A 26,508-nucleotide genomic window follows, 5' to 3' on the forward strand; every position below is an offset into this window, starting at 1 on the left:
AAAACATGTCAAAAATTTTGAGTTTTAAAAATTAATATATATATATATATATATATATATATATATATATATATATATATATATATGGATATATTAAATTAAATTAATTAATATTTTATTTTTTAATAAAATTCATAACCGAGCATATCTTACAACAATAAACTATTATAATATATATTTTCTATTCTTTCCACCCAAACATTTTCTCAGTATTACTCTTCTTTTTATATTTATTGCTTTCTTGTATGACAATAAATTTATATGTATTAATAATATATATTTTTTTAAAATAAGTGATACTTTAATAAAAAAGTTCAAAAACAATTAATTCATGTCTATATTAGTATATAAACAGCAACAAGCCAGCCAAACAGACCCCAGCCTCGGAATTAGGTACCCAGCAGCGATTGTCACTTTGTCTCTATTTGTTTCTTCGGTCCCTTAAATATTAAGTCGATAACAAACACCACCACCATCATCATCATCATCATCATCAACAACATCTCTGCTTTCTCGCTAATCTCGCCAAGGAGCTTCCTGCACGTATTCATTTATTATATATCACAACGGTCATGGGGCTATCAGGATTGCTTAATCATCCATTAAACACACTTTCTTCACCATCATCTTTTCATAACAGAATGGCAATGGTTTCCGTAGCAACTAACCTTACCTGGAGCCCTTGTTTTGATCATTGCAAGAATTATTATAACAAAATAATCTTATCCAGAATAAACCATAGAGGCTTCTCTTCAATTAGTCGATTTCGAGTTTATTGTGAATCCGAGGTAATTATTTGCCTGGAGAATGCAAATATTGTATCTTTGATTTTGAAAATTAATATGCTTTTGATTTGGAATTTTTAGATAGAGAAAAAGGAGGAAAAGAAAGTGAAAAGGTGTTCACCTTATTTGGAGAAGGCATTGCTTAGAAGTAACGGCGAGTTGGTCCCTGATGAGTGGAAAGCAGTTCCTGATATTTGGAGAACTTCAGCTGAGAAATATGGTGATAGGGTTGCATTGGTTGATCCATATCACGACCCACCTACCAATTTCACTTATAATCAGGTTTCTATATGTTTCTGAATTGTGTTTTTGCTTGCCTTTTTTTTTTTTTTTTTTTAAAATTATACAAGTAAGATTAACTGTGGCGGGTGTGAACTAAGGTTCGTATTAATAGCATTTGAATTCTACAAGGAATTTTAGTTAATTCTTCTTTAAGTTAAAGATCCTAGATCCTGAGTCAACTGATTGATTTTTTTTTTCCTACATGGCTTACAGTTTTTATAGTCAGAAAAGGAATTTGTTGTCTATAGACACATACATGGGTTTGATACTGTTTGAAATGGCCTACTTGTATGCATTTATTTAAGCATGCAAGAACACTGATGTCTACTTTAGCAAAACTCGAATGGGGATGTATCAAGATTCTTAAATTGTTTCATGACATCTAATCATTTATTTATATGAATGTAAACATGAGAAATGCAATCAAGTTAGTGAAGAGTTGATAGTTACGAGGTGAAAACAATTCCTTTTGAGCCAAGATGGATATTTTTGAGGGTGTTGAATATATGGAGAACTTAATTGCATACAAGAAACTTCTTTTATATTAAATAAAATTGAGTACAAGATACTTGCACTCTTTATGAACTAGTACATACCTCATGAATACACTCTCTATTCACCCTCAATATAATAACATACTAACTTTCTTCACCTCACATTACTAGCACACATTCGCTTGATTTTGGCACACTCCATATATTGCATATTAAGGAACTAGTTTCCTTATATGTTGGTGCAAATTCGGTTTATTACCGACTTTGCCAAGTTGTTGCCTCATTTTTTTTTCATATTATTAGGAAGGGAGAGGCGGTGATGACTTTGAACAGAGGGTGTGTCTTAAATCTTTTCTTTTTGCCTTATAGAAACTTTCTACAAGGTTGTTGACTTAGTGCAAGTTTGAGTTCTATAAAAGATATTTTTATGTTTTATTTAAAAGAGAAATTGGTTCCTCCAAGTATAGGAGGGAAAAAAAATCATATAGGTGAGATGTATTGCCAAGAGAAATTAGTGAAAAGTAGAGAGTTCTAAGGAGAGAAAAGTTACTATTGAAGGTTGAAGAGTGGGAAGTTCTGGAGAGAGGATACTCTTTAGAATGATCTGTGTAGCCAAAAGTACGTTGTACTTTTGATACTTTGGATAGATTAGTTTATTTATTTTTGGAAAAAAAATGCTTGTATCTATAATCTCCATATTCATAATGAGATTTATAATGACATCTCCTTGGAGATGGCATAGCATCAGTTTTGTAAGGGAATTACCTAACAAGAGCCATACTGATTATTTTTAGTTTAATGACTATCTTTGAAGATGCAGCTCTAAACCGGATGGAATGGAGGAAACTTATTCATATAGCTGACCCGTAGCACTTTGTGATTAACGCTTACTTGACTTAAATTATTATACTTGTGATATTGTTGTTGGAAGTCATTATTGCTGTTAAAGGAGAGAACTGCTGTAATACATTGCTAACGAACTGCTGAGTCCAGGAAGGAAAGCTGAAGGTGAATATGAAAGGATCAAGTTGTTAAGCGAATTGCCAAATCAACTACTTGGAAGAAAGGGAACATCAAAAATAATTTCATAGCAACTCTTGCAGAGATAGGTATTTAGATTTGAAAGAGGTTCAGTATGAGGATTTAGGATTCTTTCTAAGGAGCTACATTTGGTGGCAACAAATACAAGGAAACTAACTTATTGGAAAATATTGACAGAAAGGAAAAAATGGAAATGAAAGATGGTAAAAGGTTTTGCCTATCAATTTTGATGTAGGATGGTTTTTCAGAATTACATCTGATAGTTTGAGCTTAGTTTTGGATTTATTTGAAAGATGCACAGACCTGAAAACAAACAGAAATTTAACCAAGAAGTACTTTGCAAAATAGCAGAAGGAAAACATATTATAGTGTGTTGAAGGTTCAAACTTGGACAAAAATTGAAGGCTTAGGATTCCTTAGTCATCACCCTGCAAAGTTCTGTTGGCCGTACACCTATATTGTTTTGCATTGCATGGGGAGGCAAAAGTTGCAGGAGATTTTAAATTGGATTACAAGCAGGAATATCTACTGTCCCAAAGTAATTGTTAACCTTCAAGACATTAAACTTTGAAGACTAGTCCTAATCTTCTGAGGATCTGGAGTCTCAAAGAAAAATGAAAGGGATAATGTAATCCTAAACCAATAACGACCATGAAGATGGTAACTTTGACATTGGGACAGATTTTCCAGCAAAGACAAAATTACACAGTTACCTTCTGCCTGAAAATATAAAATCATGAAGTCCTGTTTAAAGAACATTAGGTCCTAGTAAAGTTCCAAAAGCAACTTTCATTATCAGATTTGTGCTAAATATGTGCTTAGTCATTAGAACCAGCTATGGCATGCTTTGTGTAACATGTTATTGTGATTCATTACAGTTTCATGCTGGAAATGCAGAAGTTCTAATGGACTCTTTGTGATCATTCTGCTCCAAACCATGTGGAGAGAACTAAAAATGGGAAAGGGGTTGATACTTAGAATAACTTGAGGTCACAAGACTCCTTTTTATGAGATTCATGTAGAAAATTTCAGATACTATGCATCATAATAATTTAATGTAACCTAGCTACATTAATATCTATGCTCTTTACACACCCTGCTTATTCACCTTTTATCATTTGCCATTTTACGTACTAAAAATAATGAATTGAATGACTTTGATGATCTGAGCAACAGTTGTGCCAGAACGAGTTGCCAAATTTTTCTATTTGTTTACCTAATAAAAAAGAAATTTGTCTTGTTTATACCATTTGCTTTTATGTTTGCTTGATCTATGAAAAAGTTGGTTAGTTTTGGTTAATCTCTAATTGGCAAATCAATTTTGGATCTCTGCTAACTTGTTCATTTTGTTAAAGACTTGAACCATTGTTAACTGGAAAACTAACATCTCTTTTCCTACTGATGATGATTTTAAAAAAAAAAATATTTGGTTGTTTCAATATTCATAGAAGACAAGTTAGTTCAATATCTTTCTCATTGAATTCTTCTCCCTCATCAAAATTGCAGTTGGAGCAGGAAATTTTAAATTTTTCTGAAGGTTTAAGAATTATTGAAGTAAAGCCAAATGAGAAAATTGCTCTTTTTGCTGATAATTCTTGTCGATGGCTTGTAGCAGATCAAGGTACATAACATTTCAATTATCTATGAAGTATTATCAAAATTATCTTGAAGTCTTTCTCTTCTGCTGTGAGATACTTGGCCTCTTTCATATGGAGTGTGTTTGTGTGTATGTGCATCGGATGACCGTACCTATTGGAGTCTGGGGTTCCTTACTTGGCCAAAGATGGTTGTTGCTTTTACTGGATGTTTTTGGTCAGCAGTCTCCTGCATTAAATAATATTGGAAGAACAAAGACATTTTTTGGGCCTTTTCTTTGCATCTTCTTACAAAATGATTTCTGATTATTGTTTACATTCTTGCATCTAACGTTCAAAAACCATTTTTACGCCCTTTCTGAAGGCTATTCTTTGAAATTGATGACTTATTTCCTTTTTCCATTTTTAGATTGAATTATTGTCTGTATTTGGTACTTTGGTAGATAAGTCTTATCTGTTCTACATCTTATTATATATGAACTACTGAAATTTCAAGTACATTATAATCTCTTACTGTAAGGTATAATGGCTATGGGAGCGATTAATGTTGTGAGGGGATCAAGATCGTCTGTTGAAGAGCTATCACAAATATACAATCATTCTGAAAGGTTCGGGAAAAAGGTTTTGTTTCTACATATTCGTTTTCTCTATTTACTTTTGTTTGTGTTACTTCAAAAATCGATGATCAATGAGGTTGGTTTAGTATATGTAGATCTATTAATGTTTGGTATTGGTTTGTTCCTTCTTGAAATGTCTTGCAAATATAGCAGTGCTAGAACTTGTAATTTATTTTAAATTTGACATACAGGGGAAAAGGTTGATTAAGTACGTATGACTAAAAGATGTGGAAGAATAGAAACAAAAATGTTCTATATGGATGTAAAAGTAAGACAAAACATTACAGGAAATTATGTAGACATTAAATGTACTCAAAGGTCTTCAAGAAGGTTTGAGCAAAAAGGAGGAAGAGAAGTCAAACTAGTGATGTAGGCTAGAAAGGGAACACATTCTAAGGATTAGAAGGTGCTGCAATCGAGTTTCAATTTTAATAAAATTGCTTATATAGCCGAATTTTGGTCTAGGATCTATACTTTGTATCATCTGGGAGTCTTCTAGTTCATAAGATTTCTGAATGGTTAGATGATTGGAAGTGAAATTTATTTCTCTAAGAGGTCACTTTACATATTTGGTCGTCCACATTTCATATGTCTAAACTTTCATTGTCTTGTATCTATCAACTTGTCCTCAATGTCATATCAGCCTTCCTATGATTGTGTTTATTTTTCAACTGCTCTGTACTTATATGTTCATGCATTTATCTTTGCTCCTTATAACTAATCTTCTGTGCTAAGAGTTGTTTCTAAGTCTCTGAAATTCCGAGTTCCAATACCAGCCCAATTAACAAAAACAGGAAAAAAGATATTCTTGTGTGTTATTTCTTCAATGCCAATGCTGACTGCAATACTAAGTAACTAAAAGTTGGAATAGAAAATTAGAGAGACAAGAATTCTGATTATTCACTAGCTTGAAACATTGACTATGCAAAAAGTTCAAAGCACAAACATAACAAAGTATATGAAATTGATTGATACCTGTTTTATTCTCTATAAATCGCATTAGAAGGCTCTAACATGATGTTATTTTCTGTTGGAGGAATGTAAAAATGGTTTTATCTTTTTGTTTTATGTTCTCTAGTTTAATTTGAAATTTACCCAAAAGTTTCTCTTTTTTAAAAAAAAAAATTGGATTGTGCCTCATCCCTTTTGAAATATGTTCAGCTGTATGATTCCTCGGTATCTTAAAAATTATGTCAGATATAGTACTATGAAAGTTTCTTTTCTTTTCCCCTTAGGGAAAAAGATAGCCTCCATGGTGTATTTTCTAAGCATTACAAAAGTTACTTTCAGATATTTGTTAGGCACCCTACTCTATACTAAATCATCATCCCTGAAGATCAATTCTGGATTCTTAAGTTTGGCAACTTTGAATATAAATCTTGTTCGTATATGTAGATAACCAACATACTCTTCCTTTCGATCATTCTGTTTGAACTCCGATGTAAATTAAAGTATGGCCAAGAGTGAATGCCACATGTTGAAATTCTATATTAATAGTCCTAGAATTTAGGAGCATTATCTAAAATAAAGGGATTTGCTTAGTTTTAATTCTTATCTTTTATGGCTCCTAGTTTAGTGGGATAATTATCTAAATTAGTTAGATAATCTCTTAGTTATCAGCAGATCTAGAGGTGTTGTCTCTTGTATAAATATGTACCTTTACACTCGTTAGAGGAATGAGAAGTGAAATTATTTCTTTTCTTCTCAAATCACTTCATGGTATCAGAGCCTTCTTTGAATCAAAATATCTCATGACTAAATACAAGATGGCTACTGAGAGTTCAGTTACCTCAGAGTCAGAACAGTCTCTCTAGGGTAATAATGGAGGAGCTGATGGTCCCAATAATAGTCATCTCCCCATTACTGGTCATAAATTGAATGGGCATAATTACCTTCCATGGTTACAATCTGTGTTGATGTTTATTTATGGAAAGAGGAAGGACGACTACCTTACTGGAGCTGTTGTAATACCTAAGAAAGCGGATCCTAAGTACAAGGTTGGAAGGCTAAAAACAATACGGTAATGTCTTGGCTCATTAACTCCATGCATAATGACATTGGAGAAAATTTCTTGCTTTATGAGACAACAAAGAAATATGGGATGCAACCAAGGAAATCTACTCAAGTAATGATAACGCATCTGAATTGTTTGCTATAGAAAGCAATCTTCATGATCAGCGACAGGGGGAGTCCACATTTACCCAATACTTTAATACTCTTACAAAGTTTTGGCAACAGTTGGACTTGTTCGAAGAGTATAAACGGGAATGTGCTGAAGATGGAATCAAGTTTAAAAAGGTTATAGAGCAAGAAAGAATTTTTAAATTCTTTCCAGGATTGAATCAGAATCTTGATGAAGCAAGAGGGATAATACTGGGAATCTAACCTCTTCCAAATATTCTAGAGGTTTTTTCTGAAGTCCATAGAGGAGAGCAGAAAGAAAGTAATGATGGGTTTGTCTACAACCACATCACCAACAGAAAGGGATAATACTGGGAATCTAACCTCTTCCAAATATTCTAGAGGTTTTTTCTGAAGTCCATAGAGGAGAGCAGAAAGAAAGTAATGATGGGTTTGTCTACAACCACATCACCAACAGAAAATTTCGGCTCCGCCCTTGTAACCCATAGCACCAGTGAACTGCAACAAAAGGTAAGTGGCAAACCATGGTGTAACTAATGTTGCAAACCTGGTCATACAAAAGAAATATGCTAGAAACTTCATGGGAAGCCAACAGACTGGAAGCCCTCTCTCAAAGCAAGTGACAAGGAGAGCCGTGCAGCTGTAGCTGACAGTATGGAAACATGTCATGCAACTGAATCTTGTCCATTAAATAAAGAACAAATGGAGATGTTACAAAAGCTTTTCATTCAACCACAACAATGTCCTATAATTGGAACTAGTACATTGGGTCAACAAGGAAATTTCGGAGTGCCTTAATTGTAAATAGAGGAAATCTAAGTTCTTGGATTGTAGATTTTAGAGCTTCAGATCCAAGTATCTTTCGTCATTACAGTCCCTGTGATGGTAATTTCTCAGTTAGTATAGTTGATGGGTCTATTCCAAAGGTAGCTGGTACAGGTTTAGTTATTGTATCAAACAGCTTGACTCTCCATTCAGTTTGTTTGGTTCCTAACTCGGATTGTAACTTGCTTTCAGTTAGCAAACTTGGAGACGAATTAAATTGTGTTTCTAAATGCTTTCCTAATTATTGTGAATTTCAGGACTTGGATTCGGGGAGGATTATTGGCAGTGCTAAGATGTGCGTGGTACTCTACATTTTTAAGGTCTCTACCTATCGTACAAAACAACTTGATAAGGCCGCATATGTTTCTCAAAAAAGTCAATCTAGTTTTTATCCTAAGTCTTGTTGAAACTAATAATTGAAAAATTGTTTCCTTCATTGTTCAATTATAAAAGCTCAAATTTTTTTCAATTTTGAAGTATGCCAGTTGTCCAAACATACTCGTACCGCGTATTCTATTCAACCATATAAATCATCTTATCCATTTTCCATGATCCATAGTGATGTTTAGGGACCTGCTAGGGTGAATAATGGTACAGGTGCTAGATGGTTTGTGTTGTTTGTTGATGACCATACTAGAGTTTATTGGTTTTTTCTCATGGAAAAAAGTCGAAAGTCAACTAAATTCTTAGAAATTTCTAAAATGATTCAAACCCAATTTCATGCAAAAATACAAATCTTGAGAATTGACAATGGGAAAGAGTATTTTAACTCTATTCTTGGGGACTACTTACTAAGTGAGAATATAACTCATCAAAGCTCATGTGTTGATACACCATAATAGAATGGAGTATCTGAGAAAAAAAATAGACACCTTCATGAAGTTGCTAGGTCTTTGATGCTTTCAACTAATGTCCTAAGAATATTTTGCGGGGAAGCTGTTCTCACAGCAGCATATCTCATTAATAGGATGCCCTCACGTGTTCTTAAGTTCCAAACCCTATGTCAAACCCTTTTACATCATTTTCCTAATTCTAGGATTATTTCTAGCATACCTACAAAGATTTTTGGGTGCATGGTTTTTGTTCATGTCAATAATCAGAATAGGAGTAAGCTTGATCCAAGATCCATTAAGTGTATCTTTTTGGGATATTCTCTTACAAAAAAGGGGTATAAGTGTTTCTCACCAATCAGAAAAAAACTTTACTGTTCCTTAGATGTCACATTCATTGAACATCAGCCATATTTTGCCAAAACTGATATTTAGGGGGGCAATAATAAAGAATATCAATTTTGGGATGTGAGACTCCTATTTCAACTAAAATTCCTACTCCTACTTCAAATGAACACTCCTATTTCAACTGAAATTCCTACTCCTACTTCAAATGAACTTCCTATTCAAAGAAAGTCTCCATCTTTATTCGAAACACAGCCTTATCAACTTGCACCTGATCCAACAAGTCAGCCTTCAAATAATGATAGCTCTTCCATACCTGAATCATTATCACCTCGGTGTCCTAGTTCTTCTCAACCACCTGATCAATATAAACCAAGAACTACCAAAGACCTAATTATATATACAAGAAAACATAAACCTCAAAGAGAAGTAGTGGAACAAGCTCCTCTTAAGCGAGCCCAAGAATCTGACCCGAATTCTTTGGTCTTGGAAATCAAACAGAATTCAGATACTGCTGAAACACTTCAAGGTAATCTCTCCAATCTAATTCAAATTGGGAAATAAAAAACTGATGATGATTTGCCTATTGCACTAAGGAAAAGAACTAGGGAATGTACGAAACATCCTCTATATCCTACTGCAAATTATATTTCTTATGCAGGGTCATCACCAAGTTTCCAAGCTTATGTCACAAATCTGAATAAAATTCAGATTCCAAACAACATACAAGACTCTCTCAGCATACCAGAATGGAATTCAACAGTATATGAAGAAATGCGAGCTTTAGAAAAGAATGGAACTTGGGAATTCTCTGAACTACAAAAAGGGAAACATCCAGCTGGTTGCAAGTGGATTTTCATAGTCAAGCATAAGGTAGATGGGAGTGTGGAATGGTACAAAACCCATTTAGTAGTAAAGGTGTTCACTCAATCATATGGGATAGATTACCTGGAAACTTTTGCTCCAGTTGCCAAACTTAATACAATTTGAATTTTGTTGTCATTGGCAGCAAATAATGACTGGCCACTTTACCAACTGGATGTCAAGAATGCTTTTTTGAATGGGGACTTGGAAGAAGTCTACATGGAGATCCTCTAGGATTTGAAACTCAAATTAGTGGCAGCAAAGTTTGCAAGCTCAGGAAATTGTTTTATGTTCTCAAGCAATCTCCACGAGTATGGTTCGAGAGATTTACAAGAGTAGTTAAGAAGAATGGATATATTCAGTGTCAAACTGATCACACACTGTTTATTAAATCTTTTGAAGGAAAACTTTTCATCTTAATTGTATATGTGGATGATATTGTTGTAATAGGAGATGACATTATAGAAATGGGTAGATTGGAAGAGCTTTTGAAGAAAAAGTTGAAGCCAAAGACTTAAGAAGGCTTAATTATATTTTGGGCATGGAAGTGGCTTGAACTAAAGGAGGTATCTCGGTCTCTCAACATAAATAAGTGCTCGACTTGTTAAAAGAAAACTAGAATGATGAATTGCAAACCAACTTACACTCCCATGGATCCTACTTGTAAGCTAGGTACAATAAAAGATAGTGCACCTGTGGACAAAGGAAGATACCAAAGGCTTGTAGGGAAGTTGATTTACCTCTCTCATACTAGACCAGATATAGGATTTCCAGTAAGTGCAGTTAGTCAATTTATGAAAAATCCTACTAGGAACGGGTAAAATGCTTCGCTGGTACCAAACCTTAGCCACTTATATCCATTTGGTATTAAACCTTTAATTTGTTTCATTTTGGTATCCCTCCTATTATTTTTGTTACTTCCGCCAGTACCAATGAGAATTCCGTAGTTATTTGATGATGTGGCTGCCGGATTTACAAAATACCACAGACCACTTGCCACATGTTTTGTTGACTCCCTTATTTTATCCTAGTCAGCAAATCAATTGTGTCCCACCCCCAAATAAATAACCATAAATTAGAAAAATTCCCAACCACCTCTCAGGCTTAAACTCTCTACAATCTTGGCCTCACACCTTCTTCATCCTGCCCATTGCATAGGCTGAATAATCAGCAAACCACCCTTTCCCTACACGGGTCCCGTTTGGCAAAACATCATCGTCCATCGTTAGTCTTGAGTTGATGGCCACAGATGGAAACAGCCTCATTGTCTCTGATAGAGCTGCGTGCAAGTAATGAAGCTTTTTCAAATCGTTATAGCTAAATATTCTCATTCTTGATTCTGACACCGCTTCCGGCGGCGCCACTTCAGTTAGTTCTTGATAAATCAAGTGTCCACAACGAGGGTTTCTCACGAGCAACCAGAAAAACCATGTTAAGGCAGTTGATGTTGTGTCCTTGCCGGCAAGAACAAAGCTTATAACTATATCTCTCAAGAACTTGGTCTTTTGTTGCTGATCTTGAAATTCATAATCACAACTCAAGAACATGAATCTTGATAATAGATCTTGACTCTTTTCACTCTCTTTTTCTTGATTCTTTGATTTGATGATCTCTAGAGCAAACTTATCGATAGTTCCAATAGCTTCTTTTAGTCCTTTTTCTGATCCAAGATTGAGCAATCTTTTAAGCTTCCATACTGGTGGAAATGGAGAAAAGAATCTAGAAAAGAAGCAGATTGCTACAGCATCATCAAAAGCTTTAGCAAAAGGCAAATTAGCATTGATGATTCAGGATCCACACCAAATGCAACTTCACATATGGTAGTAAATGTAAACTTTCCTAACACCTGTTGAAGATCAAAGATTTGCCAAATTGAGAATTTTTCTGATTTAGGATTATTTATCTGGAGGTGGGACACAACTGATTTGCTGACTATGATAAAATAAAGGAGTCAGCAAAACATCTGGCAAGTGGTTTGTGGTATTTTATAAATCCGGCAGCCACATCATTAAATAACTGTCGGAGTTCTAATTGGTACTAGCGAAAATAATAGAAATAATAGGAGGGGTACCGAAATGAAATAAATTAAAAGTTTGGTACCAAATGGATATAAGTGGCTAAGTTTTGGTACCACCGCGGAATTTTATCCTACTAGGAGCATATGAATGCTGTTTATAGGATCTTGAGGTACCTAAAAAAGATGCATGGTCAGGGACTTTACTTCAAGAAAACAACAGAAACAGGGGTTAAAGTTTTCACAGATGCCGATTGGGCTGGTTCAACTACAAACAAGCGCTCAACATCCGGGTACCCCACATTGGGGAAACTTGGTAACTTAGAACTAAAAAACAACTTGTCGTGTCACGGAGCAGCGGTGAGGCAGAGTTCAGAGCAATGTCTCAAGAAGTGTGTGAAGGAATCTGGTTAAGTAGGGTGCTAGAGGAATTGAAAATTCTATTTAAGAAACCTATAATAAGGCATTGTGATAATCAGACTGCTATTAGTATCGCCAAGAATCCAATACATCATGATCGAAGCAAACATGTTGAAATTGATTGACATTTTATCAAAGAGAAGATTGAAGAAGGAACTGTCAACTTTTAGCAAGATAATTATCTGAAAATTAGTTAGATAATCTCTTAGTTATCAGCAGATCTAGAGCTGTTGTCTCTTGTATCTATATGTACGTCTCTGCTTATTAGAGGAATAAGAAGTGAACTTATTTCTTTTCTTCTCAACTCACTTCACCACATCAGTTTTATATGTTTCTGTGCCTGTATAAATATGCTGCTTGTTGTTGCTTTGAATATTAGTCATTTTTTTGAAAATGTTTTAGAGGAAAAAAAAAATCTCTCTTGGTGTCAATTAGTTTCTTAGGATGACGGTCCTGATTCATTGCTGGTCAACTACTTGAATGTTGATATGAACAATAGGAGATTGACTTCCTTTTTCCATCAACAACTCTATTTGAATTCCTGTTTTCCAGACTGTTCTGTTGGTAACTGATGATTGCAAGGGAATTTCTTTTGTTTAGCGACATCAAGGCTTTACACAAGCTTAGCTTGTAAATTGTTGTAGCGAAAGACTAGAATGGGATATTAAAGTTGGAAAATCAAAACAATTTAGATTTTAAAGAAATCTCTCAGTTAAAAATGAAGTCGAAATCAGAAAATACAATCTAAATTTGAGTCTAGCAGCCCTATTTATACTAGCTAGTATAGTTCTAATCGTCTATCAAAAAGTAATCTCAACCAATTAAATCCTCTTTCGAAAAGTAATCTTAACCAATTAAATAAATTATTAAACAACAATCTTTAATTAAAGATGGAAAGAAACCTAACCAAAAAAAACATGAAAACTAAATGAAGTCCTATACTAAATAAAATAATGAAAGTTAAAAAAGAAGTTATAATTTGAGTGGAATGTTCCTGCACTAATGTTTCTGTTGATTTATCATAGCTCAATTGTGTGTTTATAAAAATGATTACTTTGAAGTGGATTTCTTTTTCTTTTTATTTCTTTCAATATGTTATGTCATTGGTGATATTGCTGATATTTCCCTTTCTTATTGCTACAGTGTTGCACTTGTTGTGGACAGTCCTGAATTGTTCAATCGAATTGCAGAAACACTATGTTCCAATGCAGTTATCACATTTATCATTCTACTTTGGGGAGAGAAATCAGGCTTGGATATTAAAGGAATGGATGGCATACCTGTTTTTAATTACAAACAGATTGTAGACTTGGGACGAGAGAGCCGTAAAGTTCTGCTTGATTCAGATGATGCTTGTAAGTCAGTCAGCTATTTCAGGAAATTTCTAAATAGCTTTTAGGAAACTGTACTCTATGAGACCTTTCTTTTTATGTTTTGATTACCACAGCATTATATTCTATAAAGAATTTGTCTTGTCATTAGTTTCCTTAATTTGTGGAAACAGAAATCAGATTATTAGATATTGATATGAAGCTTCTTTAGAAAAATTTAGCAATGTGCTAAATTAGATTCTTTTGGAAATCATTTAGCATATATGTCAAAAATTGATGATTGGAAGTCTGAAACGAAACTTGGAACAACAGGTGTTTTAGTTAAGCATGTTACTTGTCCATGCTTTTCAGGAGAGGTTCATGCAGTTAGAGTTTTGAACTTCGGGAATTATTTTGATTTAATTATTTGTCATGAAATTCATGTCTTTCTTGTACTTGTCTATTTAGGAAGTTTAGGATTTAGTATTATTTAGGAAGTCTATTCTCTTAGTAATGTTTAAGAGATATTTTATTACTATTATCCTATCTGGAATTGGTTTAGTAGTTCCTAGTTACTATTAAATTTTCAATCCTAACAATCCGTATGGTTTATAAGATTACTTAACTAAGCCATGATATTAGTAAATAATGTTACGCATATGGTAGATGTTAGGCTTAACAATCTCAAAGGCTTAGCTAACCCATAAGATCAATTTAATTTAAAATCAAGCCTCCCCATGTCTTTAGTAAGTCATCTCCGCTGGGATTACTGATCCCATGATTCGTGATATTTTAATCCCTAGAATAGCCTTGATTTTTTACTTTATTTATTCAAAATAGCCTTATACAGTCTACTTTCTTTTCTGTCTCTCTTTTTTTTTTTGCTTTTTAATGAAGAAGTTAAATTAATTTGCTTCATCGAAATTAGAGAATCTTCTATTGCTAATATTGCCATGGTGGTTTGATTTTGAAATTTATTTTTGCACTTATATATGAAAAGTTTTATTAAAATAGTTTGTATATTATTTTTCTTTTATTTCATCTATACTAACAAATTTGAATTATGATTGTTTAAGTTCCAATCAAAGAATCACTAAAATTTATCCAATAATTCATGTGATAATAATTAACATAAAAAAATAATATTATGAAAAACTAATTAATACCTGAGAGTAAAATTGGTGTTTCAAGCTAAAAATCCGTACATACTAAATGGAAAAATTTAAAGCATTATTGAGAAAAATTCTATATAAACACATGTAAACTAGCTATTTTATTAGGTTAATCACGATTTCAATGATTAAAAATATTAAGCCTTTTCTGTTTCCTATAGCTGTTTGCTTGAGTTTGAGTTCGTATGTGGTGGTTTCTTAGTGTTTGCACATCACAGGTGCAATGAAAGTGGACATCTAATATAATATTCGTCAACTTTCCATATTACATGAGTTGGTTGGTTGGTTTGCTTCTACTTGAAATTTGTGATCTCTTTGTATTTACACATTCTACTTTTGCTTTCTCAATCTGTAAATGCATGTGTTACAAAGCTTTTTACTTTACTAATAAAAAAAGCTTTACTTTAGTATGGACTGTTTTATACAGTGACATTTGGAATTTAATTAGTCGTGAACAGGTGTTAGAATTGATATATAAGGCTGCAACTTTCATTTTCGGCATAGAAAATTGGATAGAATATCTCTTCTTTCAGCTTGTGCATGTTGTTCTAATATGCTCTCATGGCAAAGTTTAGACCTGATTGTGCTGTTGCATTTTCGGAGTGTGCCTCTATCTTGAATTTTTAATAAATTAGCAAAACAACTTCATGAATAGTTAATCAGGAATAAAGAAGGCCTAAAAGCTCGTTCTTACAGGTCCAAGTCTAGAAGCATTCCTTTTGACTGAAAAATGCAACATATCAATACTTTCAGCACCTAAAATTAGTGTTCACCATATTATAAAAAGACAAATCGTCTATGGTCTAGTTAAACTGAATTATGTTCTGGATGCAAAATTCCATGTGGACAGATTGACAAATCTCTGTTTGCTCATCATTTTGTGAAACACCATTTCCTGCGTGTATTAGGGACAACCTTTTACTTATCCTTTATTTATTTTCATAAGCTTTGTGCAACTTTCCAGCTAACAATGGAATTGCAGGGCGACAATATGTGTATGAAACAATAAGCTCAGATGATGTTGCTACACTCGTTTATACTAGCGGAACCACAGGAAATCCAAAAGGAGTCATGCTTACGCATAAGAATTTGTTGCACCAGGTTTGTATGCTGAACCTTTCTTTTTAGGAGAATTACTTCCATAAATAAAACTATGTTATATCTTTCTCTAATTTTTGACTACTGGTTCTCCATGTCGGTTTTATCAAGGCTTGTTGCTGCTTAACTATTTCGTGCAATCAAAGTGTGTATTCATGATTTAACTGGCCTTTTTTTGACATGGATTTGCATGTTTTAGTATGCTTGAATTAATTTTTAAGAATGCTATAGATGGTTTCATGAAATTCCATTTAGCAGCATCACCTTGTTACTACTGAGTTGAGTACAACCAACATGATATAGCACATATTTGAATAATTTGTTCTACATTGATTTTCGGGGAAAATAAAGATTTTAAAATTGAATTCCCGGTTCTGAATTAATAGAAATTCAGTTCTAAAACAGAGAAATAGGATGGAAAAAGGGATAGCGAGTCTATCTTGAATTTTACACATTTTTTTAATTCTATCATTTTCTTCAACTTACTAACAATTTGCTATATGAACTTTGTAGATGGTTATAATTTTGTTCAAATCTCTTTAGACATATGTCTTTGCTGATGTCTCATTTACTATGTGTAGTTAAAAATAATAAGATGGAAACAATATAAAACATAGTGTTAAAACATCAAAACTCACTGGTTTTTACTAGACAAAATAGGGAGTTTTGATTTATACATTAAAACTCATCATTTTGTCTTGTGGAAAATGGTGATTTTGATGTTTGATCCTAATGGAGTTGTATTCAATTACAGGTTTTTTTTTTCTTCTTTTTTGTTCTTAGTTCTTTCTCTTCTTTCTTTGCCATTATTCTTTCTCTCCCTCGGTCCTTTTGTCAAAAAGGGCGAATTTTAATGTTTTACCTTTTTCTTTTAGTGTTTTTTCCATCTCATAATTCTTAACTAAACGTAGAAAATAATAGATACGCAAAGATGCATGTCTAGAGAGGTTGGATAAAACTGTAACCATTCACAAAGTTCATATACCAAGTTATTCCTAATTTGAAATTATGATAAAATTACAAAAATATGGAAAGTTCATGGTAGATAGACTCATTATCCCAAAGAAATAACTTTTAAGCCTCAACATTTAGAAGGTTTAGGAGTCACACCTAAAGAGAATTAAAACACACAATTCTAGAGCAACAACATGCCGGAGATCTTTGTTTATTGAATCTGAAAAACTCTCCCCTCAAACTATTACAAGCCTAGGTATACATATAGGCTAAAATAATCCTAAGAGTACTTGGATTGGGAATCCTAAAGTACGAAATTTATAAACTAATACTAACTACTAAATACTAAACCAACTGAATCAAACTTAATAAAATAAAGACTAAAGTAAATTTTAACAACTGTTCCAGGAAAGAAGGTTATTTCGCACTTTTAAGTCCTTGGTGATTTGATGAATGGATACGAGGTTAACGGACAATTTTGGAACATGCAACACATTCTATAGGGAAGGAGAGGGCGTTAAATTTATTGTTCCTTGACCAGAAACTGTAACAGTTGAGCCATCTGCAACTATGATTTTTCTATTTCCAGGACATGGGTTATAAGTATCAAACCTGGTTGGACTATGTGTCATGTGGTTAGTAGCTCCTGAATCTATAACCCAAGAGCTAGAAAGATGTGAACAAGAGGCACTAAAAGCATAAGAGTTGGGGTACTTACCTAATTGAGCCAATGAACATGTACTAAAGGGTTTAGTAAGAGAATTTAGAAGATTCCTTAGTTTTTGAATTTCTTCTTCTTTGAATGTCCCAATCTCGTCATTGTTGGGGTTGGATTTTTCTTGAGAAGATCCTTCCCCATTTGTTAAGTGTGTTTGGCTTTGTTGTCCTTTAAATCCTCTATTTCTACCAAGTAATTGAGCTTTCCCATGGAGTTTAAAACAGTTCTCCCTTGCATGGCGTGGCTTTTTACAAAACGTGCACCAGATTCCTTCTCGGTCTTATTCTCAGACTTCCCATTATGCCCTGGGTTATTGTCATCCATAGACTTTGTGGAGATCATGGCTGACCCTTCTATTGTTTGGGAATCGAGCATAACTGTTCTTCGACTTTCTTTAGCACGAAACATTGAGAAAATCTCACTAAGAGAGGGCAAAGTCTCTTTTCCCAACACTTGAACACGGATCTGATCAACTTCTGCATTAAGACCTACAAGAAATTCAAATACTCTCTCCCTTCTTACAAAATTTCTCAGCATTACAGCATCATCACTACATTTCATCTTAATGTCTGGATAATGATCTAATTCAACCCACAAACTTTTCATTAGGTTATAGTACTCTGTCACTGAATGTGTACCTTGCTTAGCAGATGATATTTTAGTCTTGATTTCCAATATTAGAGCAGCATATTTCATTTTTGAGTAGGTCTGACGAGCAACTTCCCAAATTTCTTTAGCAGTAGTGAGAAACATACAATTTCAGGCCTCATTGAATTCCAAAGCCAAGACATAATCGTTGAATCTTCCTTGTCCCATGCTTCAAATTTAGGATCATCAGGTGTTGGGCTAGTTCCATAAAGATGACTTAATTGTCCTCTTCCCTTCAAAAAGGTTTTCACTATTTGTGACCACTGTAGATAGTTCCTTCCATTCAATCTATTTGAGGGATTAATATTCTGAAGTTCCCCGTTAGACTGCATTGACATGTATTCGATAGAAGTTTTGGAGGTATTTGAGGTGTTAGAGATATTTGATGTATCTTCAGAGATATCTGACATTTTAGAAAAATTGGAAAAAAAAGTTAGGTTATGAAGGTCGATAATCTGCAGTGAAGGCTGATGGATTTTCTAGGGTTTCGGCAATGAATGCTGCAGGTGATTTAAATAAAAAGAAAATTCCAAAAGAACAGCAGGATGCTCTGATACCATGTGGAGAAAGACAAATTCTCATATTTCTGATGAGCAATACAACCATGATTTATACACAAAGATGTATCTAATTAAGGAGGTTGACCTCCAATCAAATCCTAAAAATCTGGAATTCCTAAGAATCAGGAATCTAGTAATCTAAATAGTAACTAGAGGAAAGTTAGGAACTATGCATAAGCTGTACAAAACAAACACAGAAATAAATCACAGATTTCCAACAGGAATCCTAAACTAGGAAACTTATAAACTAATACTGACTAGGTAATACTAAACCAACTAAAACTCCTAAATCATAGTCAAAATAAAATAAAAAAAATCTTAAAATATTGAAACTATAGAAATACCCTTTGGGTATTGAGATTGCAAATGTTAGACCAAAATTCTGGATCTTTTGATTTTTTGAATTTGAAGGAACTTTTGAAGTTATTAATTGAAGTTGAATTGAAGTTAGAAGATCATAGCACGTTAACTTAGAAGGTACTTCTGAGACTTTGTTGATCATAGCACGTTAACTTAGAAGGTACTTCTGAGACTTTGTTGATCATTGGCTAGGCAAATTTGCTAGGTAGAGGAGTAGTCTCATGTTAGGTTTTATGAATGATTGGCATAATAATGTTCCTAAAGATTTTAAGATCGTGATATAATAAAGACATGTTATGTAATGTAAGCAGCTTTTACATAATCAATTTACAGTGTTACGAATTTCCAACCAAAAAGGGTCTTGCATCTTTAAATTCTTCTCAAACAGCTCGGCCTTTTGAGCATCTCTTTTTCTAGAAAATAGCTCACCACCACCGAATTTCATTAGTCGTAACAAATAATTTATTCTTTTGCATATTTCAAAAGATATTAATTTTTGGGGAATTTATAAACATCCCCCTTAGGTTTGGCATAACCTGCATTTACATCCCTTATTTTTTAATAATATGCATTTTCATTCCTCGTGTTAACTGCCATCTATTTAGGTGTTTGTATTGTGTGAAATTACTGAAAAGGATATAAACTTTGCTCAATTCTGCATTTTTATTACTTTCTTTAAATATAAAATTATATTTTTTTTAGATGGAAAAAAATAAAGTGCTGCATTTTTTCCTTAATTTAAGTGAAAAATATCTTTATTTCATTTTATTTTAGTTTAATATAGACTCACATAGGGTAAAAGTCTCCTTCTAAATTAGTAAAATGTGACACCTCAGTACTTAGACCAACTTAAAATTCATTAAATTAATAGACTACTATGATGAACGACATATAAAAAGAAGGGATGAAAGTGAATCTTTTTAAAAACTAGAGGATGTAAGTGCAAATTATGTCGAATCTCAGGAGAGCATTTTTAATTACCCCTTAATTTTTTTCTAAAATCGCGAGTCAAAATTTCTTCATATTTTTGACGTTTAGTCAAAATTCTTTGCACAATTATGCTTTAGATTTAATACACCCAGTGAAAGTGACAGCAGCAAGAAAAATAGAAGCAAAAAATAGATAGGTGTTGCACATTTAAGATTAAATATAGTGGCAAGGGGCGAAAAGAGGGAGAGAATTTTAACAAAAAAGAAAAGAAAGGATTGTAATAGAAGGAAAAGAAGTTTATGATTTCTAACATCCCTTAACTAGGTTATCACTTATTTTCGCTCTCTTCCCCCTTCATCCACTCTTCCCTTATCCTGTTTGCTTTTCTATGCTTCACAATTCAAAGGTTCACTATATTTCATCTTGCTTAAGTAGGTTTCTTTTTCTCTCTTTTAGCTACAATTGAAGGGAGTATTTGATTAAGTTATTACTGAGACTATTTCCAGTGTCATGTGTTTTCCAGATAAATAATCTATTGGACGTTGTTCCTGCTGAACCTGGGGATAGATTTCTAAGCATGCTACCACCTTGGCATGCGTATGAGCGTGCTTGTGAGTATTTCATAATGACGCTCGGAGTTGAGCAAGTATTCACAACTGTGAGAAATTTAAAGGTATTTCCTAATAATTAGTTGTTGGAATGACCCTTAAATATTTGATAATTATCTTTTCCATTGGTTGCTATCTCTTACTACATACTCCATTTACTGCCTTGACAATATTTAATATTATTTATTTGCAATATTTTTGTTGATAGGAAGACCTTAAGCATTATCAGCCACATTACATGATCTCTGTTCCTTTAGTATACGAGACACTTTACAGGTCAGTCCTTGTCAAAAACATAATTTAATTCTCATTGCATTGTCATTTGGAGAAGAGAATTAGGATGTGCCTCGGGTTCAGGGATAAGATTTTAAATCGAAACTGAACCGAATCAAACTAAATATTTTCGATTGGTTCGGTTTGGCAAATCAGATTTCGGCTTGTATAGATCTTCTTTCTACTATGTAACATGACACTAACGTTACCTTGGTAGAAGCCATGTTTTTTACTTCATCCATCAACCACGGTTCCATACTCGCTAATTGCTCATTTTTTTTGTATGTTTTTAAGGTTGTAATTTGAGTGAAGAATCCGGAAATCTTATTATTTAATCAATGGAGTTACATCCATATATATATATAATAGATACAATCCTAATCTAAGTAGGACTAGGACACTTAATTATATTAGTCGTCTGATTACTATATACAATCCTATACAACTTGTATAACACTTCCCCTCAAGTTGGAGCATAGATATTAATCATGTCCAACTTGTTATAAGATAATCAACTCGAGTCCCATTAAAAGCCTTCATGAAGATATCTCCGAGTCGTTCTCCTGTCTTCACATAACCTGTGGAAATCAAACCTTGCTGAATTTTCTCACGAATGAAATGGTAGTCGATCTCGATATACTTAGTTCGTTCATGAAATACAAAATTGGATGCAATGTGAAAAGCAGCTTGGTTATCATACCATAACTTAGCTGGTAGAAGTTTTAAGTCCTACTTCAGTTAAAAGCTTATGTATCCACGTAATTTTGCATACTGACTTGGCCATAGCTCTATATTCTGATTCCGCACTTGAACGTGAGACAAGGTTCTACTTCTTACTTTTCCATGAAACCAAGTTCCCTCCAACAAATACACAATAGCCCGAAGTAGACCTTCGATCATCCTTGGATCCTGCCCATTCAGCATTTGAAAAACATTCAATTCTATGACCATGGTTACCATATAATATTCATCGCCCAGGTGCTCCTTTTAAGTAGCACAAAATTTGTTCGACAGTTGTCTAGTGATTAACTATTCGATAGGACATGTACTGACTTACCATAGTAAGTGAATACGCAATTTCTGGATGAGTCACAGTAAGATAATTCAACTTTCCAACCAATCTCTTATATCTCGTAGGATCTCACCATCTTTTGTGAGCTGCAAATTAGGAACCATTGGAGTACTGCATGGCTTAGCTCTCAACTTTTCTGCCTCGGACAACAAGTCAAGTACATATCTCTTTTGAGATAAAAATATTCCTTTCTTACTTCGTATTACCTCAATACCTAACAAGCATCTGAACATTCCCAAATCTTTGGTATGAAACTGAGTATGGAGAAAAGATTTAAGGGATGAAATTCCTATAGTGTCACTCCTAGTAATGACAATATCATCCATATACACAACTAACAGAATGATACCCGTAATAGAATGCTTGAAGAAAATAGAATGATCCGACTTACTTTTCTTTATGCCTAATTCAACTGCCTGTCTAAACTTTTCAAACCAAGCACGAGGACTCTGCTTCAATCCGTACAGAGAATTATGAAGATAGCAAACTTTCCCATACTTCCCCTGTGCAACAAAGTCAGGTGGTTGCTCCATATAAACTTCCTCCTGAAGATCCCCATGGAGAAAAACATTATTGATGTCTAATTGATGAATAGGCCAATTATAAGTAGCCGCCATAGAAATAAAAAATCTTATGAAAGTCAGCTTAGCAACAGGAGAAAATGTATCGGAATATCCATAAGTCTGAGCATATTCTTTAGTAATAAGATGGGCTTTAATCTTGCAATGGATCAATCAGGATTGACTTTTAACAACAAATACGCATTTACACCTAATAACCTTCTTAGCTACAGGCAAATCAACCAAGGTCCAAGTACCATTATCCTTTAAAGTACTCATCTCCTCAATCATGGCCTTATGCCAACCAAGGTGAGAAAGGGCTTCTTTAACAGTCTTAAGAATATATATAGAATCTAGAGATGCAATAAAAGAAGAAGAAAAGGACAACAACCGATTATAAGACACAAAGGAAGACACTGGATAAGTGCACGTACACTTACCTTTATGAAGGGCAATAGGAAGATCATCATTAGAGAATGGACCTAACGACGAAGTAGCTGGTTCAGGACATGGATTCAGAGGGATTGATCGCCTAGAATAAACTTGTATCAAGACTAGGTGTAACAGTATCAATTAACCAATCCTCATCCTCTCCCGACTTAAAGGACGAGTAGATGGAAAGAAAGGTGTTTCTTCTGGAAATGTAATATCAGCTGACACAAGATATCTGTTAAGAGAAGGGTAATAACATCTATATCCTTTTTGAACACGAGAATACCTAAGAAAAACACACTTCAAAGATTTTGGATCTAGCTTGGTAACTTGAGTACGAACATCTCGAACAAAGGATGTACACCTGAATATCCTAGACTCAACAGGAAACAGCGTTGTAGTTGGAAACAAAACATGATAAGGAGTTTTACCTTGAAGGACAGATGAAGAGATACGGTTAGTTAAGAAAAATGCTGTGGAAACTGCATTAGCCCAGAAAGGTTTAGGAACCTTCATTTGGAATAACAAAGCTCTTGCAGTTTCAAGAAGATGATTTTTTTCTTTCAGCAATTCCATTTTGAGATAGTGTATCTATACAAGATGTTTGATGAAGAATGTCATGTTTAAACATGTAAGTTTGAAAGGATTTTGATAGTACTCTTTAGCATTATAACTTCTCAATATTTGTATAGAAATATTAAATTGTGTTCTAATTTCAACACAAAAAGCAGAAAAATGAGAAAACACTTCCGAATGATTTTTCATTAAATATAACCATGTCATATGAGAGTAATCATAAGTAAAAGTAACAAAATACTTATATCCAGTTTTGGACTCAACTAGACATGGACCCCAAGCATCTGAATGGACTAACTCAAAAGGGGTAGTAGCTCCTTTATTGACTCTAGGACTTGAACTAAGACGATGATATTTAGCAAATTGACAAGACTCACAAAATTAATAAAGACAAACTCTGAAATTGAGGACAAAGTTGCTTTAACACATGGAGAGATGGGTGGCCCAACCTACAATGTGCTTCGAAAGGGGTTACCACTATAGAACAGGCTATAGATCTTGGAATATGTGTATCAAGAATGTAGAGACCCCCAAACTTATGTCCCTTACCAATAATCCTCTTCGTCGTAAGATCCTGAAATAAACAATGATAAGGAAAAAAGGAGACACAACAGTTAAGATCCGCCTGAGTTTGCTTAAAGAAATTAAATTAAATGATAGTTGTGGTAAACTAGGAACTGATGATAAAGAAAGTGTTAGTGTGGGATTAATTGTGCCAGATCCAATAACACAAGACATTGACCCATCTGCTAAAGTAAATGCAGAGGTAGATTTATATCACTGAAAGGTAGAAATAATTTTGAATTACCTGTCATATGATCTGTAGCACCAGAATCAATGACCCATTTCGAAGAGGAGGAAACAAGACATGTATTGGGATTACCTGAGTCGACGATGGCAATAACAGGAGGAGATTGAGTTTTCAGTGATTCTTGGTACTAGACAAATTTTGCATATTCATCTGCATATACCATTACAGGCTTCTCAGAGGTATCCTTGGTGGATGTAAAATGGGCGGACTGAGTTTTCTTATACTGCAACTTCCTGCAATCTCGCTTCATATGTCCTAGCTTATGACAGTAGTGACACACTATCTCTCCTGACTCTTGTCCACAAGTATTAGTATTCTTGTCATAGTTGCTAGATGCTATCCCTTAGTACCATTCCTGGTCTTGTATTGTTGTCTTTTTGATTCGGATGTAGTATTGCGACTAACTAGTACACTACTAAGCTGAACATGTGAAGAATTTTCTGTACGAAGGACCCTACTAAAAATCTCTTGTAGAGAGAAAATTTTTGAACTGGAAAGAATATGAGATTTAGCAGTCTCAAATTCCAAAGGGAGTCCGGCTAAAAAAATCATCACAGCCATCTTTTCACGCTGAGCTTGTTGAATAGTTATATCATTACTAAATGAAAGCAACATATTAAGTTCTTCATATGTTCTCTTGAAATCAATAAAATAGATGGGGAGAGACTTATCACCTTTGTCCGCCCTATAAAATGCTTTACGCACATCATAAATTCGTGAAACATTTCCCTTTCCTAAATATAGGAGTTCTAAATAACTTATTAATTCTTTGACTGTCCTATAATAAGTAATCATACCAACTACCTCACTATCAATAGAAAATACGTATCTGTAAAACTAAGCGAGCATCTTCTCGCATCCAAGATAGTCTAGCATCCTCTTTTGGAGGATCATCAGTCAAATGGCTTTCCATAGAAATTCTTAGCAAATATAATTCAATAGTTTGACGCCAATCAAGATAATCTGTAGCATTAAGTTTATGTTCCATAATTTTTGATATCACTGAAACCATATCAGAAACAACCACAACCTTTTTCTCAGCCATATTTTATGAAGAACAAACCTAAATATAGAAAACAAGTTCTGCCTAAAGAAAATTTTTGAAAAGAAATCAAACTTGTACCAAAAGAGATCCCACACCACGACTGATGCTGACCCAAACAGGTACGCAAACAAGTTATAGAAGTCAAGAGTCAACAGAGACAAATCGAAGCAATTTTCGGCTGCAGATGCGCCTCCACGCGTCGGCGCGTGGTTCTGTGGCAGAAAGCTTCTGGCAGCACGTGCAGTTCACGTGCTTGGACTCCGGTCGCCGGACTGTGGGAACTTGATGATCGGAAGCTGGTGCACCTCCTAGGGCAGGCAGTGACAATAAACAGCCACTCTAGGACGATGACCCAAATATTGAACAAAAAAGTTCAAAGGTAGTTTTTTTCTTTTCAGCAGTCCCAAACCCAAAAAGAAACCCTAGTTTCTTGAGCTGAAAACCCTAATTTATTTAGCTCGAAGTTCTGATACCATGTAATTTGAGTGATGAATTCGAAAATCTTATTATTTAATCAAGGGAGTTACACCCATATATATACACAATACATACGATCCTAATCTAAGTTGGATTAGGACTCTTAATTAAATTAGCCTTCTAATTACTATATATAATCCTATGCAACTTCCATAACAAAGGCAAAATGCGCTTTTGAGCCCTTGAACTTTTCAGTTTTATTTTATTGAGTTTTTAAAATTTTTATTTTGTTTCATTGAGTCTTTGTACTTCTGTATTTTTTTTTTATTAAGAACCTGATAATCCTTAATCAAAGCAAAAATAAAAGTACAATGGTTCAATAAAAGAAATAAAAGTCTCATGAAATATGTATAAGAAGTACTTAATTAAACCAAAAATAAAAGTGCAAGGGCTCAATAAAACAAAATAAAATTTAAGGGCTCAATAGAATAAAATAGAAAAGTACAAGGGCTTAATAATATATTTTTTCTTTAATTAATAAAAAAAATAAAGCTAAGAAATTGAAGTATGCTTAGATGATATTTTTTGGTATAAAATATATATATATATGCACACACACATAATTCGGTCAGTTCGGTTTCTTACACTTTTTTGGACAAAACTTGAATTGGACCAAATTACTGTAATTTTTTAAAAATTAAAAATTGAAA

General features: G+C 33.8%; 1 protein-coding gene across 5 annotated transcripts in view; it reads left to right on the forward strand.

The window, feature by feature from the left end:
• Window positions 1–374: 374 nt before the first annotated feature.
• LOC8270558 (probable acyl-activating enzyme 16, chloroplastic) overlaps window positions 375–26,508 on the forward strand; it is a 36,878-nt gene continuing 10,744 nt past the window's right edge. For all 5 annotated transcript variants that reach the window (XR_007215904.1, XR_007215907.1, XR_007215898.1 and 2 more), the window contains exons 1-8: window positions 375–788; window positions 867–1,067; window positions 4,109–4,223; window positions 4,718–4,805; window positions 13,398–13,609; window positions 15,719–15,837; window positions 20,528–20,677; window positions 20,821–20,888. Coding sequence is in view for 1 of the 5 variants with exons in the window: in XM_048374124.1 (XP_048230081.1) it covers window positions 573–788; window positions 867–1,067; window positions 4,109–4,223; window positions 4,718–4,805; window positions 13,398–13,609; window positions 15,719–15,837; window positions 20,528–20,677; window positions 20,821–20,888 (1,169 nt within the window). In the remaining 4 variants the exon portion in view is untranslated. The remainder of the gene's footprint in view (window positions 789–866; window positions 1,068–4,108; window positions 4,224–4,717; window positions 4,806–13,397; window positions 13,610–15,718; window positions 15,838–20,527; window positions 20,678–20,820; window positions 20,889–26,508) is intronic.

This window comes from Ricinus communis, chromosome 1 (assembly GCF_019578655.1).
Source record: "Ricinus communis isolate WT05 ecotype wild-type chromosome 1, ASM1957865v1, whole genome shotgun sequence".
NCBI classification, from domain to species: Eukaryota; Viridiplantae; Streptophyta; class Magnoliopsida; order Malpighiales; family Euphorbiaceae; genus Ricinus; species Ricinus communis.